A 19,175-nucleotide genomic window follows, 5' to 3' on the forward strand; every position below is an offset into this window, starting at 1 on the left:
GGTCTGTGAGTATTGATTTGTGTCTCTGTCATAAAGAGTCGATGAGTTTTTCCCTTCACTGTCCTCAACTCACCTCAGTTTAATTAAAGCTTGAGTCGCTTCTCAATGACTCATTTATGTTTAATACAATCTTTTGAGAAGAATATGTTGATTCAATCTGCAGAATAAAAGAAAGATAAAAGCTGTGATCTGCGTCCTGTGGTCATGATATTTTTGAGGACAGTCAATATTTTCCACAGTCGATCTGTCACGAGTCGATGGCTGTGGCCGGCGGTGGAGACTGAGAGTGGTTCTGGAGCTGGGACTGTGTGTGAGTGTTAGTCAGTCAGGATGAGCGTGGAGGTTCCTGCGGGTCTGAGCGAGCTGCTGAAGAGCTACACGCTGGAGGTGCTGAAGCGGAGGCCGGCGGACCTGCTGGAGTTCTCCGTGCAGTACTTCACCTGTCTGAGGGAGCAGCGCAGCTCCAGCCGTCTCAGCCGCTCTCCGGTGACCCGCGGCGTGGCCTTCGACCAGGACTCCGCTCCCACCGACTCCAGCGAGGACGAGGAGGAAGAGCAAAGATACGAGGAGGAGGAGGAAAGACACCAAGAAGATGAAGATGAGGAGGAGGAGGAGGAGGATGACTTCCCAGATGACTTTACATTCAAAGGTGGGCACAGAACTCCCGGGTTTTATCATCTGTTAGTTATGAGCTGATTAATGATCTGTCTCTTTTCTATCCATCTGTCTATTTATCTATCTTTCTGTCCATCTATTGTCTATCTATTGTCTATCTGTCTGTCTATCTGTTTTCTATGCATCTGTCTGTCTATCTATCGTCTATTTTCTATCTTTCTATTGTCTGTCTGTCTATCTGTCTATCCATCTATTGTCTGTCTGTCTATATGTCTGTATCTATCTATATATTGTCTATCTGTCTGTCTATCTTTCTGTCTGTCTATTTTCTATCCGTCTATCTATCTATCTGTCTGTCTGTCTATTGTCTGTCTATCTGTTTTCTATGCATCTGTCTGTCTATCTGTCTATCCATCTATTGTCTGTCTGTCTATTTTCTATCCGTCTGCCTGCCTGTTGTCTATCTGTCTGTCTATTGTTTGTCTGTCTATTTTCTATCCATCTCTGTCTATCTATCTGTCTATCTGTTTATCTTTCTATCTATCCATCTGTCTGTCTGTCTGTCTGCTTATCTGCTTATCTTTCTGTCTGTCTATTTTCAATCCGCCTGTCTGTCTATATGTCTGTATCTATATATTTTCTATCCGTCTGTCTGTCTATTGTCTATTTTCTATCTATCTGTCTGTCTATCTGTCTGTCTGTCTATCTGTCTGTCTGTCTGTCTGTTTATCTTTGTCTGTCTGTCTGTTGTCTATCTGTCTATTTTCTATCTATCTATCTATTGTCTGTCTGTCTATCTGTCTGTTTATCCATCTTCCTGTCTGTCTGTCTATTGTTTGTCTGTCTATCTGTCTGTCTGTCTATTTTCTATCTATCTATCTATCTATCTATCTATCTGTATATTGTCTATATGTCTGTCTATTTTCTGTCTATCTTTCCATCTATTTTCTATCTATCTATCTGTCTGTCTGTCCGTCTATTGTCTATCTATTGTCTATCTGTCTGTCTACCTGTTTTCTATCTATCTATCTGTCTATCTGTTTTCTATCTATCTATCTGTCTGTCTGTCTTTCTATTTATCTATCTATCTGTCCGTCTATTGTCTATCTATCTGTCTGTCTGTCTATTTTCTACCCATCTGTCTGTCTATCTATTGTCTATTTTCTATCTATCTGTCTGTCTGTCTGTCTGTCTGTCTGTCTATCTGTCTGTCTGTCTATTGTCTGTGTCTATTTTCTATCCATCTATCTGTCTATTGTCTGTCTGTCTGTCTATTTTCTATATGTCTGTCTATCTGTTTATCTTTCTGTCTGTCTGTCTATTGTCTGTCTGTCTATTTTCTGTCTGTCTGTTGTCTATCTGTATTTTCTATCTATCTATTGTCTGTCTGTCTGTCTATCTGTCTGTTTATCTATCTTACTATCTGTCTGTCTGTCTCTGTCTGTCTGTCTATCTATTGTCTGTCTGTCTGTCTATCTATCTATCTATCTATCTATTGTCTGTCTGTCTATTTTCTGTCTATCCGTCTGTCTATCTGTCTGTCTATTTTCTATCTATTTATCTATCTATCTATCTATCTATTGTCTGTCTGTCTGTGTATTTTCTGTCTGTCTATCTATCCATCTGTCTATCTGTCTGTCTGTCTATTTTCTGTCTATCCGTCTGTCTATCTGTCTGTCTATTTTCTATCTATTGTCTGTCTGTCTGTCTATCTATCTATCTATCTATCTATCTATCTATTGTCTGTCTGTCTATTTTCTGTCTATCCGTCTGTCTATCTGTCTGTCTATTTTCTATCTATTTATCTATCTATCTATCTATCTATCTATCTATCTATTATCTGTCTGTCTGTGTATTTTCTGTCTGTCTATCTATCCATCTGTCTATCTGTCTGTCTGTCTATTTTCTATCTATCTATCTATTGTCTGTCTGTCTGTCTGTCTATTTTCTGTCTATCTATTGTCTGTCTGTCTGTCTGTCTATTTTCTATCGGTCTGTCTATCTGTCTATCTATCTATCTATCTATCTATCTATCTATCTATCTATCTATCTATTGTCTGTCTGTCTGTCTATTTTCTGTGTCTATCTATCTGTCTGTCTGTCTATTTTCTGTCTGTCTGTCTATTCGTCTGTCTGTCTATTGTCTATCTGTCTGCCTGTCTATTTTCTATTCGTCTATCTATCTATCTGTCTGTCTGTCTGTCTGTCTGTCTGTCTATTGTCTCTCTATCTGTTTTTCTATGCATCTGTCTGTCTATCTGTCTATTTTCTATCTTTCTATTGTCTGTCTGTCTATCTGACTGTTTATCCATCTATTGTCTGTCTGTCTATTTTCTATCCGTCTGTCTGTCTATCCGTCTGCCTGTCTGTTGTCTGTCTGTTTATTTTCTGTCTGTGTTTGTCTGTCTATTTTCTATCTATCCATCTGTCTGTCTGTCTGTCTATCTGCTTATCTTTCTGTCTGTCTATTTTCAATCCATCTGTCTGTCTATATGTCTGTATCTATATATTTTCTATCCGTCTGTCTGTCTATTGTCTATCTGTCTGTCTGTCTATCTGTCTATTGTCTGTCTGTCTATTTTCTATCCATCTATCTATCTGTTTGTCTGTCTGTCTGGCTATTGTCTGTCTGTCTATTGTCTGTCCATCTATCTGTTTGTCTGTCTGTCTGTCTATTTTCTATCTGTCTGTCTGTCTGTCTATCTGTCTATTTTCTATCCGTCTGTCTGTCTATCTATTTGTCTGTCTATCTGTCTATTTTCTCTCTGTCTGTCTGCCTGTTTATCTTTGTCTGTCTGTCTGTTGTCTGTCTATTTTCTATCTGTCTGTTGTCTATCTGTCTATTTTCTGTCTGTCTATCTGTTTATCTTTCTGTCTGTCTATATTCTATCCGTCTATCTATCTATCTGTCTGTCTGTCTGTCTGTCTATTGTCTGTCTGTCTATTTTCTATCCATCTATCTGTCTATGGTCTGTCTGTCTGTCTATTTTCTATATGTCTGTCTGTCTGTTTATCTTTGTCTGTCTGTCTGTTGTCTATCTGTCTATTTTCTGTCTGTCTATCTGTTTATCTTTCTGTCTGTCTGTCTGTCCTATTGTCTGTCTGTCTATTTTCTGTCTGTCTGTTGTCTATCTGTATTTTCTATCTATCTATTGTCTGTCTGTCTATCTGTCTGTTTATCCATCTTACTATCTGTCTGTCTGTCTCTGTCTGTCTGTCTATTGTCTGTCTGTCTATTTTCTATCCATCTGTCTATCTGTCTGTCTATTTTCTATCTATCTATCTATTGTCTGTCTGTCTGTCTGTCTATTTTCTGTCTATCTATCCGTCTGTCTATCTGTCTGTCGGTCTATTTTCTATCTATCTATCTATCTATTGTATGTCTGTCTGTCTGTCTGTCTATTTTCTGTCTGTCTGTCTATTTTCTGTCTGTCTATCTATCTGTCTGTCTATTGTCTGTCTGTCTATCTATCTGTCTGTCTATTGTCTGTCTGTCTATTTTCTATCCGTCTGTCTGTCTGTTTATTATCTATCTATCTATCTATTGTCTGTCTGTTTATCCATCTTACTATCTGTCTGTCTCTGTCTGTCTGTCTATCTGTCTATTGTCTGTCTGTCTATTTTCTATCCGTATGTCTATCTGTCTGTCTGTCTATTTTCTATCTATCTATCTATTGTCTGTCTGTCTGTCTGTCTATTTTCTGTCCGTCTATTTATCCGTCTGTCTATCTGTCTGTCTGTCTATTTTCTTTCTATCTATCTATCTATCTATCTATCTATCTATCTATCTATCTATCTATCTATTGTCTGTCTGTCTGTCTGTCTGTCTGTCTGTCTATTTTCTGTCTATCTATTGTCTGTCTGTCTGTCTGTTTATTTTCTGTCTGTTTATCTGTCTGTCTATTTTCTATCCGTCTGTCTATCTGTCTGTCTGTCTATTTTCTATCTATCTATCTATCTATCTATCTATCTATCTATCTATCTATTGTCTGTCTGTATTTTCTGTCTATCTATTGTCTGTCTGTCTGTCTGTTTTCAATTCAATTCAAGTTTATTTGTATAGCGCTTTTTACAAAACAAATCGTTTACAAAGCAACTTTACAGAAAATTATGTTTCTACAATATTTAGTAGTAGCTAGTAGTTTGTGCACATTTGACAGGATTTTAGAAAAAAAAATAATAATAATACAAGACGTAGTCAGCTAGACGATGAACTATCAATATTATTAATTAAGTTACTATATGATGCAGTTATGATTACATTTAGCAATAATTGTTAGTTCTGTTTGTTGATTCAGGGTCCTCTGAGGGGTCAGCATCATCTCTTCTCAGGTGTTCTGGATCCAGACTGGAGCTTGTGTAAATCCTAGTTACATCCCGTGGCGAAACATAGAAACAAAATACAGACATCATTAGCATAGCTGCTGATCCAACAAAGTAAAATGAGTTTAACCCAAGCTAATGAATAAAAATGCACCTTTGATCAGATGCAACTACACTCACAATTAAAAAGATACATTATTCGAATGCTTGGCGAAAGAGAAAGAGAGAGAGAGTGTTTTTAATCTAGATTTAAACAGAGAGAGTGTGTCTGAACCCCGAACATTATCAGGACGGCTATTCCAGAGTTTGGGAGCCAAATGTGAGAAAGCTCTACCTCCTTTAGTGGACTTTGCTATCCTAGGAACGACCAAAAGTCCAGCGTTTTGTGACCTTAGGGTGCTTGATGGGTTGTAGCGTGGTAGAAGGCTAGTTAGGTACGCAGGTGCTAAACCATTTAGGGCCTTATAGGTAAGTAATGATAATTTGTAAATGATACGGAACTTAATAGGTAGCCAGCGCAGAGACTGTAAAATTGGGGTAATATGATCATATTTTCTTGACCTGGTAAGGACTCTAGCTGCTGCATTTTGGACTACCTGTAGCTTGTTTATTGACGAAGCAGGACAACCACCTAGAAGTGCATTACAATAGTCCAGTCTAGAGGTCATGAATGCATGAACTAGCTTTTCTGCATCAGAAACAGATAACATGTTTCGTAGCTTGGCAATGTTTCTAAGATGGAAGAATGCAGTTTTTGTAACATTGGAAATATGATTTTCAAAAGACAAATTGCTGTCTAATATAACACCCAGATTTCTGACTGTAGAGGAAGTAACAGTACATCCGTCTAGTTGCAGATTGTAATCTACAAGATTTTGTGTAGTGTTTTTTGGTCCAATAATTAATATCTCTGTCTTATCCGAATTTAATTGGAGAAAATTATTTGTCATCCAATCTTTTACATTTTTAACACACTCTGTTAGCTTAGATAATTGGGAGGTTTCATCTGGTCATCTGAGATATATAGCTGAGTATCATCAGCATAACAGTGGAAGCTAATTCCGTATTTTCTAATAATATTACCAAGGGGCAACATGTATATTGAAAATAGAAGGGGACCTAGGATGGATCCTTGTGGCACTCCATATTTTACTGATGATAATTGAGATGACTCCCCATTTAAGTAAACAAAATGGTAGCGATCGGACAGGTAGGATCTAAACCATCTTAGAGCCTGCCCTTGAATACCTGTATAGTTTTGTAATCGATCTATGAGTATGTCATGATCTATGGTGTCGAACGCAGCACTAAGATCAAGTAAGACTAGAAATGAGATGCAGCCTTGATCTGACGCAAGGAGCAGGTCATTTGTAATTTTAACAAGTGCAGTTTCTGTGCTATGGTGGGGCCTAAAACCTGACTGAAATTCTTCATATATATCATTTTTATGCAGGAAGGTGCTCAATTGAGCCGACACAACTTTCTCTAAAATTTTAGACATAAATGGAAGATTTGAAATAGGCCTATAATTTGCCAGTACACTAGGATCTAGTTTTGGTTTCTTAATAAGAGGCTTGATAACCGCCAGCTTGAATGGTTTTGGGACGTGTCCTAAAGTTAACGACGAGTTAATGATATTGAGAAGCGGTTCTTCGGCTACAGGTAACAGCTCTTTCAGTAATTTAGTGGGTACAGGATCTAATAAACATGTTGTTGGTTTAGATACAGTGATGAGTTTATTTAGCTCTTCCTGTCCTATGGTTGTAAAGCACTGCAGTTTATCTTTGGGTGCGATGGATGAAACTGAAGTGTTAGACGCTGTAGAATCTACATTCGCTATTGTATTTCTAATGTTATCTATTTTATCAGTGAAGAAATTCATAAAGTCATTACTATTTAACGTTGGTGGAATATTTGAATCAGGTGGCGTCTGGTAATTTGTTAACTTAGCCACTGTGCTAAATAAAAACCTTGGATTGTTTTGGTTATTTTCAATGAGTTTGTGTATATGCTCTGCCCTAGCAGTTTTTAGAGCCTGTCTATAGCTGGACATACTGTTTTTCCATGCAATTCTAAAAACTTCTAAGTTAGTTTTTCTCCATTTGATCGGGGCAACAGCTTCTAATGTATTAGAGAAAATAGTGCCCATGTTGTCAGTAATTTCGTCTAATTCATGTGTATTTTTGGGTACAAATAGCAGTTGAGATAGATCAGGCAGGTTATTTGCGAATCTTTCTTTGGTGGCTGGAACAATAGTTCTGCCCAGACGGCATCGCTGCGACATATAGTTAATATCAGTTATACGCAGCATGCACGATACAAGGAAATGGTCTGTAACATCATCACTTTGAGGTACAATATCTATAGCAGTAAGATCGATTCCATGCGATATAATTAAATCTAGTGTATGATTAAAACGATGAGTGGGCCCGGTGACATTTTGCTTGACTCCAAAGGAGTTTATTAGGTCAGTAAAAGCAAGTCCTAATGTATCATTTGTATTATCAACGTGAATATTAAAATCTCCCATGATTAGCGCCTTATCAACTGTAACTAGAAGGTCTGAGAGGAACTCTGCAAATTCTTTTAGGAATTCTGTATACGGCCCTGGTGGTCTATACACAGTAGCCAGAGCAAGAGATACATTAGATTTCTTTTGCATGTCTGACAGAGTAACATTTAGCAGAAGTATTTCAAAAGAGTTAAACCTGTATCCTGTTTTCTGGGTAACATTGAGAATATCACTATATATTGTTGACCAGTCTGACGGGGCTCATGCTTATAACAGTAGTTTTGTGGAGTACACTCATTTAGACCAAAATAATCATTTGGTTTTAGCCAGGTTTCAGTCAAGCAGAGTAAATCAAAACTATTATCTGTGATCATTTCATTTACAATAACTGCTTTTGGTGTGAGTGATCTAACAAAACTCATCATAATAGTTATCTGAGAATTGTCTTACTAGTCACATGGAGCGAAGTGTCCTGGAGATGTTGTCAGAGAGAAGCTCCGCTCCGACTCTGCTGGGGTGTAATCCATCAGCGCGAAACAGCCTAGGACGCTCCCAGAAAAGATTCCAGTTATTAACAAATAGCAGTTTCTGCTCTTTACACCATGACAACAACCATTTATTTAAAGCAAAAAGTCTACTGAACCTTTCGTTTCCTTGTCGATACGTGGGCAGTGGTCCTGACACGATGATCGTCGCCGCGGGCGTCGTGCTGCGAACCGTCTCGATCAGGCTCCTGAAGTCCCTCTTCAGCGTCTCCGTCTGCCGCAGCGTGGTGTCGTTAACTCCGGCGTGAAGCACGACCGCTCTGGGGCTCTCGTCGTACTTCAGGATCGCGGGTATCTGCGCAGAAACATCGAGAACACGAGCACCAGGCAAACAATGAGTGTGGACTTTACCTTCGGCTAACGTAGCACTTACGTGTCGGACGATGGAGTCTCCGATGATCACAGCGTAGCGTCCTGTCTCTCGGAGGGGAGCGAAGCGGTTCTGGATGGAGATCTCGAAGGCAGGAGGGGGAGATGTCGTCGCCCGGGACCCGGCTCGCGTCCTCCGCTGTGGATGCACCCAGGGTCCGTGGTGTCCCGGCGTCGCAGTGAAGGACATCTGGGAAGATCGCGTCCTGGGTGCACCGGGCCTGCGCAGAGAAACACACGGAGTAGACGTGGTGGGACTGTTAACAGTACGCTGTATACTTACCCCGGACTTGTGAGCGTCAGCCCGGGGTGATTTCAGCGCGGCTCTCCGCTCTCTCAGCTCTCTCAGCTGGGCCTGCCTCTGTTCCAGGTCGCGAATCTGCTTCCCCACGGCCTCGAGCTCGAGCTGCACAGAGTGGAGACATTCATCCGCCATTAAAGCAAGTAACAGTGAGTACAGCAGTGGTAATGTGTGCGAATAGAGTATTAGCAATTCAACCACGCTTGCTGATGCTAACGGGCTAAAAGCTAATAGCGGATCCGGGAGATCAAAATAAAACTAGTGTTAGCGACGCGCTCTGATTATTTTTGTTGTAGAATACAATAGAGGATATATTCACATGTTATATAAACGGAAACGATGATGTATAAAATAGATTTTTAAGTTAAAAATAGTCAATGAAAAGAATACAGTGACGGAGCTCAAACGCAGCACAGCCGTCAACCAGTTAATAATAATTCAACCATATAATAATAAAGACTGTCTGTCTATTTTCTGTGTCTATCTATCTGTCTGTCTGTCTGTCTGTCTATTTTCTATCTGTCTGTCTGTCTGTCTGTCTGTCTATTTTCTATCTGTCTGTCTGTTTATCTTTATGTCTATCTGTCTAATGTCTGTCTGTCTATTTCTATCCGTACGTCTGTCTGTCTGTCTGTCTGTTGTCTATCTGTCTGTCTATTTTCTGTCTGTCTGTCTATTTTCAATCCGTCTGTCTGTCTATATGTCTGTATCTATCTTACTATCTATCTATTGTCTGCCTGTCTATTTTCTGTCTATCTGTCTGTATATTTTCTGTCTGTCTATTGTCTATCTATCTATCTGTCTGTTTTCTATCCATCTGTCTATTTATCTATCTATCTGTCTGTCTATCTGTTTTCTATCTATCTATCTGTCTGTCTGTCTGTCTGTTTTTCTATTTATCTATCCGTCTATTGTCTATCTATCTCTCTGTCTGTCTATTTTCTATCTGTCTGTCTATCTATCTGTCTATTGTCTGTCTGTCTATTTTCTAGCCATCTATCTATCTATCTGTCTGTCTGTCTATTTTCTATCCGTCTATCTGTCTATTGTCTATCTATCTATCTATCTATCTATCTATCTGTCTGTTTTCTATCCATCTGTCTATATATCTGTCTGTCTGTCTGTCTGTTTTCTATTCATCTATCTGTCCGTCTATTGTCTATCTATCTCTCTGTCTGTCTGTCTGTCTATTTTCTATCCATCTGTCTATCTGTCTGTTTATCCATCTATCTATCTATCTATCTATCTATCTATCTATCTATCTATCTATCTGTCTTTCTGTCTCTATCCGTCTGTCTGTTTATCTGTCTGTCTGTCTATTTTCTATCTGTCTGTCTATCTGTCTGTCTGTCTATTTTCTATCTATCTATTGTCTGTCAGTCTATTGTCTGTCTATTTTCTGTCTGTCTGCTTATCTGTCTGGCTGTCTTTCTGTGTATTGTCTATCCGTTTTTTTGTCTTTCCGTCTGTCTGTCTGTTGTCTATCTGTCTATCTATTGTCTGTCTGTCTATCGGTTTATCTTTCTGTCTGTCTGTCTGTTTTCTGTCTGTCTGTCTATCTGTTTATCTTTCTGTCTATTTTCTATCCATCTATCTATCTGTCTGTCTGTCTGTCTCTCTGTCTATTTTCTATCTATCTATCTATCTATCTATCTATCTATCTATCTATCTATCTATCTATCTATCTATCTATCCATCTATCTAGCCATCCAATCTATCTATCTTTCTATCCATCCGTCTGTCCGTCCGTCCATCTGTCTATTGTCTGTCTATTTTCTATCTTTCTGTCTATCTGTCTATTTTCTATCCGTCTGTCTGTCTGTCTATCTATCTATTGTCTGTCTATCATTCTGTCTCTCTGTCTGTCTGTCTGTCTTTCTATCTTTCTGTCTGTCTATTTTCTATCTGTCTATCTGTCTGTGTATCTGTCTATTGTCTCTGTCTATATGTCTGTATCTATCTATTGTCTATCTTTCTGTCTATTGATCTATCCATCCATCCATTCATCCATCTATCTATTGTCTATCTTTCTGTATTTATCTCAATCTATAGGTCCTCCACCCAGTAAATGCAACAGACGTGTATCAGGTAAAGTGTTTTGTCTGAATATTATTTTAGTTTTTATTAATATTTAAAGGGGGGGGTGAAATGCTACAGACTTCACTGATCAGAGCGAGAGCGTTGCGAAATGTCACAAAAGAAGTGTGTTTTTGGTTGCCAGGGCAAGACAACCCTGCACAGATTACCAAAAGAGAAACAGCATTAAGGGACCAGTGGATGGAGTTTATTTTTACAGAGCATCAACGGAGTTGTGCAAGTGTTTGTTCCCCTGCATTTCGAAGATGCTTGTTTTACAAACAAGGCCCAGTTTGACGACGGATTTGCACATCGTTTATTTCTTAAGGATAATGCAGTCCCAACGAAAAAGGGTCACGATCGTGTGTTGGAGCCGCAGGCAGTGAGTAAAACTGCTTCAAATATCTCTGCCTCCTTGTTAGTGCGTCCCCTCCAATGCCGGAGACCCGGGTTTGAGCCCCGCTCGGAGCGAGTCGTTGCTGCTGCTGCTCTCGTTCAGTTTCAGCCTCGGGATCTGATTCTGGATCATAAATAAACGGCTGAATCTGACTGTTAGCCATGGTTTGTTTTGGATGTTTTTTTTCCTCACGGTAATGTCACAGCTTCCAAACGCTCTCAACGCAAAATCCTACTGGTGCTCGTGATTCTTTAGCTCCGCCCACACGTCACGCCTCCAGACGCTCGTGTTTTTCTGGGAAAAATCGGTACAGACTATCTTTCTCTTATGAATATAATAAAACTAAAGACTTTTTGGAGTTATGAAGGATGCAGTACTGCTCTATAGGTACTCAAGATTAACAGGAGATTGAGTGAAAACCAGCATTTCACCCCCCCCCCCCCCCCAATAGTTTAATTGTATAATTTGTTTTTATTTTAGGATTTCATTTTAATTTTATTAACATCTTTAATAATTTAGTTGATTATATATTTTTTATTCATTTTTAGAAAGTATGTCAAAGTTTTTATTTCAGTTTTAGTTATTTTAGTACATCAAGTTAATCTAAATTAAAATGAGGAATGTTGCTTCGGAATGTAAATGAATGTAAGTGTTTTTTTGGTTTTAGTTACTGATTCTCTCAGGCTGTCTTCTGTAGTTAGTTTTTCCTGTAATGTGAGTGTGAGTGTGTGTTCCTCCAGTGTGTGCGGAGCCGTATAACCCTGATGAAGATGAAGATGAGGGTAGCGAGTCGAAGGTCGTTCACCCCAAAACTAATGAGCAGCGTCAGCGTCTACAGGAGGCCTGCAAGGACATACTGCTGTTTAAAACCCTCGAGCAGGTTCATATAGACGTGTGTGTGTGTGTGTTTGTGTGTGTGAGTGAGTGTGTGTCTGACTCTGTGTGTGTCTGTGTCTGTCTGTTCAATATTCAATGTTTACTTACAGTGCTGTACAAGAGACAAAAAACTAATTTTGACAGTTTCATTTATTTGTTAATCAAATTTCAGTGCACTATCACAAACTTTACCTAAGTTTTTTTAATTGATGTGTCCGGAAAGGGGATAGTACACCCAACTCCATTTTAGATGTATCAACAGAATCAGGAGGGCTTTCTTAAAATCAGTTCGGGTTTTGATTGATTTAAACATAGCATATTAGCAGACATCCATACCTTAATCTCACCAAGACATTCCACCAACCTTTCTACAGCGATAGAAGCAGTTGGCTTCAGAGGGAGATACATAAAAGTGAAATGACACCCCAAATTTACTCAAGGTGTGACCTAACAGGAGCATATAAAGTGAAAAAGAAGACTGGTGCTAGAATAGATCCTTGTGGAATACCACAAGATAAAGGTGCTGATGTTGACATACCTTCACCCATTTGAAGAGAGTAACTTCTGTCTTCAAAATAAGACTTAATCCAATTAAAGGCATAACTTCGAATACAGACTTCGTTTCTAACTGTGAGATCAAAATCTGATGGTTGGCTGTATCAAACACCACTGTAAGACCTAAAAGCAAATGTAGAGTCATATCACCAAAATCAGTTCCCATCATGCACTGCACTTGTCTCATTATTAATAATGATAAAATGCAATCCATCAAAACATTTTTAAATTTCACTTCGGTTGCCATAAAAATATAGTTAAAAACTCTCAGTAAAGCAGAATCTGCAGTATGATGTTTTTTTTAAATCCCCACTGAAAGACTTCACCGATAGCATTATCAACAACTGATGCACACTACAACATCTCCATAAAAGACACATTAAACTCCATATGTGTCCTAGGCGTTAGTGGATGAAACCATCTTTTAGCCGAGCAAAATTTACTTGTTTGGTAAGGAACAGAAACTGTAAATAAGATCAGATTGTGATCAGATACTATAAAATCCTCAATGATAATGTCCCTGACAACTTTGCACGCTTTTTTTGTGTTTATAGTGCTTTAAAATAAGAGAATCTTCCGGACTATATATATATATAATTTAAGTGGATCCAGAACTTTAAAACTCTTTTTTTTTTTTTTTAATGATGAGGTTTAGGGGAAGACGGCCGTTATTAGGAGTGTTTCTGTGCAGGTGAAGGATGCTTCTGCAGAACTCCACATGCAGAGCTTCTAAAGGATGTTTGTTCCAGTCTTTACTTGCTGGGCCCCAGATCTCGCTTCCATACAGGGCAATGGGCAGAATCACACTATCAAAGACCTTTGTCCAGATTCTGATGGGGATGTTTATTCTGAATAATTTCATTCGTAGAGCGTGCAGTGCCCTGCGGGCTTTTATAAGTAATGTTTTAATTGCCAATTTGAAATTTCCAGTGGGAGTTAAAACCAGACCAAGATAAGTATATTGTAAAGTATGTTGAAGTGTGGTGTTGTTAAATGTAAATAGATGTTTATGTTCTAGATTTCTGGGCTTTTCTGAAATATCATAATCTTAGTTTTTGGGATGTTGACGTCTAAGGCCCAATCCTGGCAGTATTTAGTTAAAATGTCAAGGTTGTTCTGGAGACCTTCTGGTGTTTTAGACAGAATTAGTAAGTCGTCTGCATACAGTAGATATTTGACCTCTGTATCATGTAATTGTAGTCCTGGACTGTTCGACTGGTCCAGAAGATCTGCCAGTTCATTGATATAGATGTTAAATAAGGTCTCACTCCTCGCTGCTGAGGAAAATACCGTATTTTTCGGACTATAAGTCTCACCTGAGTATAAGTCGCATCAGTCCAAAAATACGTCATGATGAGGGAAAAAAACATATATAAGTCGCACTGGACTATAAGTCGCATTTATTTAGAGCCAAGAGAAAACATTACCGTCTCCAGCCGCGAGAGGGCGCTCTCTGTCTTCAGTGTAGACTACAGGAGCAGTGAGCAGCACACAGCGCCCTCTGGCGGCTGGAGACGGTAATGTTTTCTCTTGGTTCATGTTAAATTAATTTTGATAAATAAGTCGCACCTGACTATAGACGGTTTCATCGGGCGCACGCGCCTGGACCTAGGTTAACTTCCGGTCTGTGTTGTGTATATCGGTCTGGCTGCAGTGCCTTCTACAAACACAGTTAAAGGCAAGGTGATGAGTAAACTGAAGTTGGGCTCAGGTGGCTGTGCTGCGGGATGTGTTTCACATACATTTATTTATTTTTGGAGACTCGCCACAATTTTAAAACTGATCGATTTTCAAAAAGGCTTTGTTAAATAAACATGAGGAACGTAACATTACGTAACGTACTGCATGTTTAATAATAATAATTCCTTACATTTATGTTTAAATATCAAAATGAGGCACAGGTGTTTTTATATCGCTGTATTTCTGAAGGAAGACTTGCATGTTATATGCCTGATAAAGCAGCGTGTGAGCGTAGCTCTGCTTCGTTTACAGCTGTTACTGGGGAAACCTCTATTTCTCGCGCTTTATGTCTGTGCTTTAAAACATCTCCTGCTGGCAAATAATGAATTTGCATTTTCATTAAGTCCGCCTGATCCACACAGAAAACACATTTTGTTTGTTAACAAAAAATATCTACTCTAGAGGGACTTGGCTGTTGTTATTGATTCTATTTGGAGTCTACCGGAAGTTAAGTTAGGTCCACAAAAGCGCTCGCGCATTAACGTTTGTTTATGTTGATGCCGTTGAAACCGTCTATAAGTCGCAGGACCAGTCAAACTATGAAAAAAAAGTGCGACTTACAGTTCGGAAAATATGGTACTCTGTCCTTTGCTGGCCAATTTTTCCTGCACATTTATTTTGGTTATACATGTTTTTAATTAAGTCATATATTTTACCCCCCCCCCCCCCCCCCATTTATGAGCGTGTGTAGTGTGTGAATATGGTCAGTGGTTCGATGTTTAGGGAGGAAGCCAATCTGAGATTTGCTGATGACATTGTGCTGCTTTAAGAGTTGATTAAAGAGTTGAACAGTGTTTAAGACTGACTCTCTGTCTGACTCAGGATCAGTTCGCTGAGGTGTTAGACAGCATGTTCGAGGTGCTGGTCAAACCCAACGAGTGCATCATCAATCAGGGAGACGATGGTGATAATTTCTACGTCATTGAGAGGTGAGAGTGAAGCATGTGCTGTGCCTGAGGTGAGGAGCGGCTGATGAACGTCTGTCTCCGTCTGCAGGGGTGTGTTTGATATCCTGATTCAGAAGGACGGCGTGAGCCGCTGTGTGGGGTGCTATGATAATAAAGGCAGTTTTGGTGAGCTGGCCCTCATGTACAACACGCCGCGCGCCGCCAGCATCAGAGCCACCCAGGAGGGGGCGCTGTGGGCACTGGTGAGCATCCCATCATGCACTGCTCTCGTCTCATCATTAATAGTGATTCATGGAGTCCATCCAAAAGTACATTTCACTTTCATCGCTATAGTTATAATAGATTTAATTTAATTGTACTGGGGCATTTTTGTATGAAGAGAAAACTGTATTTGTTGTGTACGCATATAACAGAATAAAAATCAGCAAGGAACATACTTTACAACCCAACCAAAATTAAACAATAAACAATATAATAGTAGATATAAGAATGTAACATTATTAAGTGATGATGATGTGTTTTTATGGTCTTCAGGACAGATCCACTTTCCACAGACTCATCGTGAAAAATAACGCAAAGAAGAGGAAGATGTACGAGAGTTTCATCGAGAGCGTGCCGCTGCTGAAGTCACTGCAGGTGTGTTTCTCTCCGTTCAGTCTTCAGGTGCTTCATGGGCTTGATTGTTTACAACTAAAATAAGTAACGACAAGAAGTATACAATTTAACATTGCAATTACTATTAAAATAATATTCTGAATATGAAATGACTTCAAATGAATTAAAAGTGTCAGTAGGGGGCGACAAGTGACTGTTTTAATGAGTGAGTCGTTGAATTATTCATTCAGCTGATTTGTTCAAATACACTTCTTTTATCCAGAATTAATCATTAAATCAACAGCCTTCGTTATCTCTCTCTGTGTCCCTCTCTCTCTCTCTCTCTCTCTGTGTCCCTCTCTCTCTCTGTGTCCCTCTCTCTCTGTGTGTCTCTCTCTCTCTCTCTCTGTGTCCCTCTCTCTCTCTCTCTCTCTCTCTCTGTGTCCCTCTCTCTCTCTGTGTCCCTCTCTCTCTGTGTGTCTCTCTCTCTCTCTCTCTGTGTCCCTCTCTCTCTCTCTCTCTCTCTCTGTGTCCCTCTCTCTCTGTGTGTCTCTCTCTCTCTCTGTGTCTCTCTCTCTCTCTCTCTGTGTCAGGTAACGGAGCGCATGAAGATCGTTGATGTGGTTGGGATGAAGACGTTCAGTGACGGAGAGCAGATCATACGGCAGGTGTGTGTGTGTGTGTCTCTGTGTGTGTGTTTGTGTGTCTGTGTGTGTGTCTCTGTGTGTGTGTGTGTGTCTCTCTGTGTGTGTGTGTGTGTCTATCTGTGTGTGTGTCTCTGTGTGTGTGTTTGTGTCTATCTGTGTGTGTGTCTGTGTGTGTGTGTGTGTGTGTGTGTGTCTCTCTCTGTGTGTGTGTGTGTGTGTCTGTTTGTGTCTCTGTGTGTGTGTTTGTGTCTCTGTGTGTGTGTCTCTCTGTGTGTGTGTGTCTATCTGTGTGTGTGTCTGTGTGTGTGTCTGTGTGTCTCTGTGTGTGTGTTTGTGTCTCTGTGTGTGTGTCTGTGTGTGTGTATCTCTGTGTGTGTCTCTGTGTGTTTGTGTCTCTCTGTGTGTGTGTGTGTGTGTGTGTGTGTGTGTGTGTGTGTGTGTGTGTGTGTTAATCTCCTCGGGATGTCATCATGGTTCACGTCTGACCGGTGTGTGTGTGTGTGTGTGTGTGTGTGTGTGTTCTCAGGGAGATTCGGCCGACTGCTTCTACATCGTGGAGTCTGGGGAAGTCAGGATCTTGATCCGAAGCAAAGTAAGAGTGTGTCGCTCATGTGGCGTGTGTAGCATGAGTGTGTGGCGTGTGATTAGCGTGATCTGATGCTGGCGTGTCTGCAGACTCAGGGTCAGAGGTCGCAGGAGGAGGTGGAGGTGGCGCGCTGCTCCAGGGGTCAGTATTTCGGCGAGCTGGCGCTGGTCACTAATAAACCCCGAGCGGCGTCTGTGTACGCAGCAGGAGAGACCAGGTGTTTAGGTACGAACCTCACAGTATTCTCTAACTCACTCGAGTCGACTCTGAGAGGAAGAACACACTGACGAGCACCAATTACAGCGGTTTGTCACGCCAATAAGTGTTGCATGGACTACAAAAATTAATATCTCCAATTTGTGTCGCTCAAATATCTGAACATCCTTAAATCAAAATGCGTTTATCGTAGATGCAAAATAAAGATCTGAAGTGAGTTCATCCTATAAACAAGAACAAATGTTGATCTACCGATAAAAGAAGGAATCGTTCGCTGCTCTTGATTGAACCGCTTCTGTAGTTTTATTATTCAGTTTATTTGTAATGAGCACACTAAAGGGATTGTACATGTGATGAGTTTGTTTAGATGTTAAATGAAAAAGGTAATGCATTATTTGTTTCTTATATATATATAAATAAGAGTGGTGTTGGCGCAGTGGATAAGACGCATGCCTTTGGAGTGAGAGACCTGGGTTCGAATCCACTGTGAGACACCAATGTGTCCCTGAGCAAGACACTTAACCCCTAGTTGCTCCAGAGATGCGTGACCTCTGACCTCTGACATATATAGCAATTGTAAGTCACTTTGGATAAAAGCATCAGCTAAATGAGTAAATGTAAATAATATAAAATAGCTATATTGTGTGTATATTGTATAACTGGAGGAAGTGTTTTAACTTCAGGAAACTTGAGCTTGATTCAAACACGTGAAGCTCAGTCATTTTCATCTGATTCCAGCTAATCATATTCAGTCTGAAGGGCCTTTAACGAAAATAACTCATTTCTGAAGATTTGCTCAATGAGACTCATTTTGGAAACACAAGTCACAAATATCTGTCGGTGGGGAATGAAAACTTCTCTTCTGGAATTAAGTAGATTTTTCTGAGCCCATAGACAGATATTTGTTCTTGTTTTAGTCATAAACTGTTCATTTTGATCAGTTTCTCATAAAACTAGACTTCTGTAATTTGGCATCTCCATTAAATGTATTTTGATTTAAGAATATCTTGTCATTTGCACTGAAAAACAAGACAAAAATACTGAGGAAGAACTTAAGAAGTTAAATATTCCCATATTCTAGTGGTTTGTGATCAGATATTCATCACGTTCTGTCAAATGAATTGAGAAGTAATGGAGATCAGCTGGAAGTGTGTTAGCAAGTCGTTTCTGAAAATACAACACATTTACACACTCAATTTCTTTCTCTAACCAAACATCTTAAAAAAAAAAAATTCTTTTAGAATAGAAAGATGTGATGTCAAAACATTAAAACATCTGTTAAAGCAAAATGAAGTGTAAAGCATGAATGAAATTAGTAAACTCATATTTAAAGAGATTGAGGTTACTCTACACAGTGATTTGACCTCTGAACTCTATCTGATGATGGTGTGTGTGTGTGTGTGTGCGCAGTGATCGACGTGCAGGCCTTCGAGCGTCTGCTGGGCTCCTGTAAGGAGATTCTGAAGAGGAACATCCATCAGTACGAGCAGCAGCTGCTGGCCGTCTTCGGCTCCAGCGTCGACCTCAGACACTGAAACACATCCGCTCTGTCAGAACAACACACACACACACACACACAGCGAGATCTCAGACACTGAAACACATCCGCTCTGTCAGAAGAACACACACACACACACACACACAGCGAGATCTCAGACACTGAAACACATCCGCTCTGTCAGAAGAACACACACACACACACACACACACACAGCGAGATCTCAGACACTGAAACACATCCGCTCTGTTAGAAGAACAGCACACACACACACACACACACACACACAGCGACACAAACACAAGTAGAGAAGAGTCACTTCCTAGATTCTCTCCTGACTCCAGGAACGCTGCTCCCTCATGCTCCTGTCTCACTATGATCCATGTTTCTGAATAAAGCCTAAAATTAAAGAGTGAC

At 39.9% G+C, this 19,175-nt stretch overlaps 2 protein-coding genes across 3 annotated transcripts in view; one reads left to right on the forward strand and one right to left on the reverse strand.

The window, feature by feature from the left end:
- LOC127942576 (uncharacterized) overlaps nt 1–8,656 on the reverse strand; it is a 104,999-nt gene extending 96,343 nt beyond the window's left edge. For both annotated transcript variants that reach the window (XM_052538384.1, XM_052538383.1), the window contains exon 1: nt 7,901–8,656. In XM_052538384.1, coding sequence (XP_052394344.1) covers nt 7,904–8,554 — 651 coding nt within the window. In that variant the 5' untranslated portion in view covers nt 8,555–8,656 and the 3' untranslated portion in view covers nt 7,901–7,903. The remainder of the gene's footprint in view (nt 1–7,900) is intronic.
- On the forward strand, nt 189–19,172 carry prkar2ab (protein kinase, cAMP-dependent, regulatory, type II, alpha, B). The gene is made up of 10 exons (XM_052538375.1): nt 189–649; nt 10,718–10,753; nt 11,879–12,018; nt 15,132–15,238; nt 15,306–15,459; nt 15,752–15,853; nt 16,405–16,479; nt 16,985–17,050; nt 17,134–17,269; nt 18,671–19,172. Exons 1-10 carry the CDS (start codon nt 331–333, stop codon nt 18,793–18,795), a joined length of 1,260 nt encoding a protein of 419 aa, XP_052394335.1. The 5' UTR covers nt 189–330; the 3' UTR covers nt 18,796–19,172.
- The last annotated feature ends 3 nt before the right edge of the window (nt 19,173–19,175 follow it).

The sequence above is a fragment of the Carassius gibelio genome, chromosome A22 (genome assembly GCF_023724105.1).
Source record: "Carassius gibelio isolate Cgi1373 ecotype wild population from Czech Republic chromosome A22, carGib1.2-hapl.c, whole genome shotgun sequence".
NCBI classification, from domain to species: Eukaryota; Metazoa; Chordata; class Actinopteri; order Cypriniformes; family Cyprinidae; genus Carassius; species Carassius gibelio.

What these genes read in the sequence shown, in the direction of transcription:
- prkar2ab (XM_052538375.1), top strand. Translation starts at nt 331, where the DNA reads ATGAGCGTGGAGGTTCCTGCGGGTCTGAGCGAGCTGCTGAAGAGCTAC. An exon ending in AGATGACTTTACATTCAAAG is followed by an intron (nt 650 to 10,717) that starts GTGGGCACAGAA and finishes CTCAATCTATAG; the next exon opens with GTCCTCCACCCAGTAAATGC. An exon ending in AGGGGGCGCTGTGGGCACTG is followed by an intron (nt 15,460 to 15,751) that starts GTGAGCATCCCA and finishes TATGGTCTTCAG; the next exon opens with GACAGATCCACTTTCCACAG.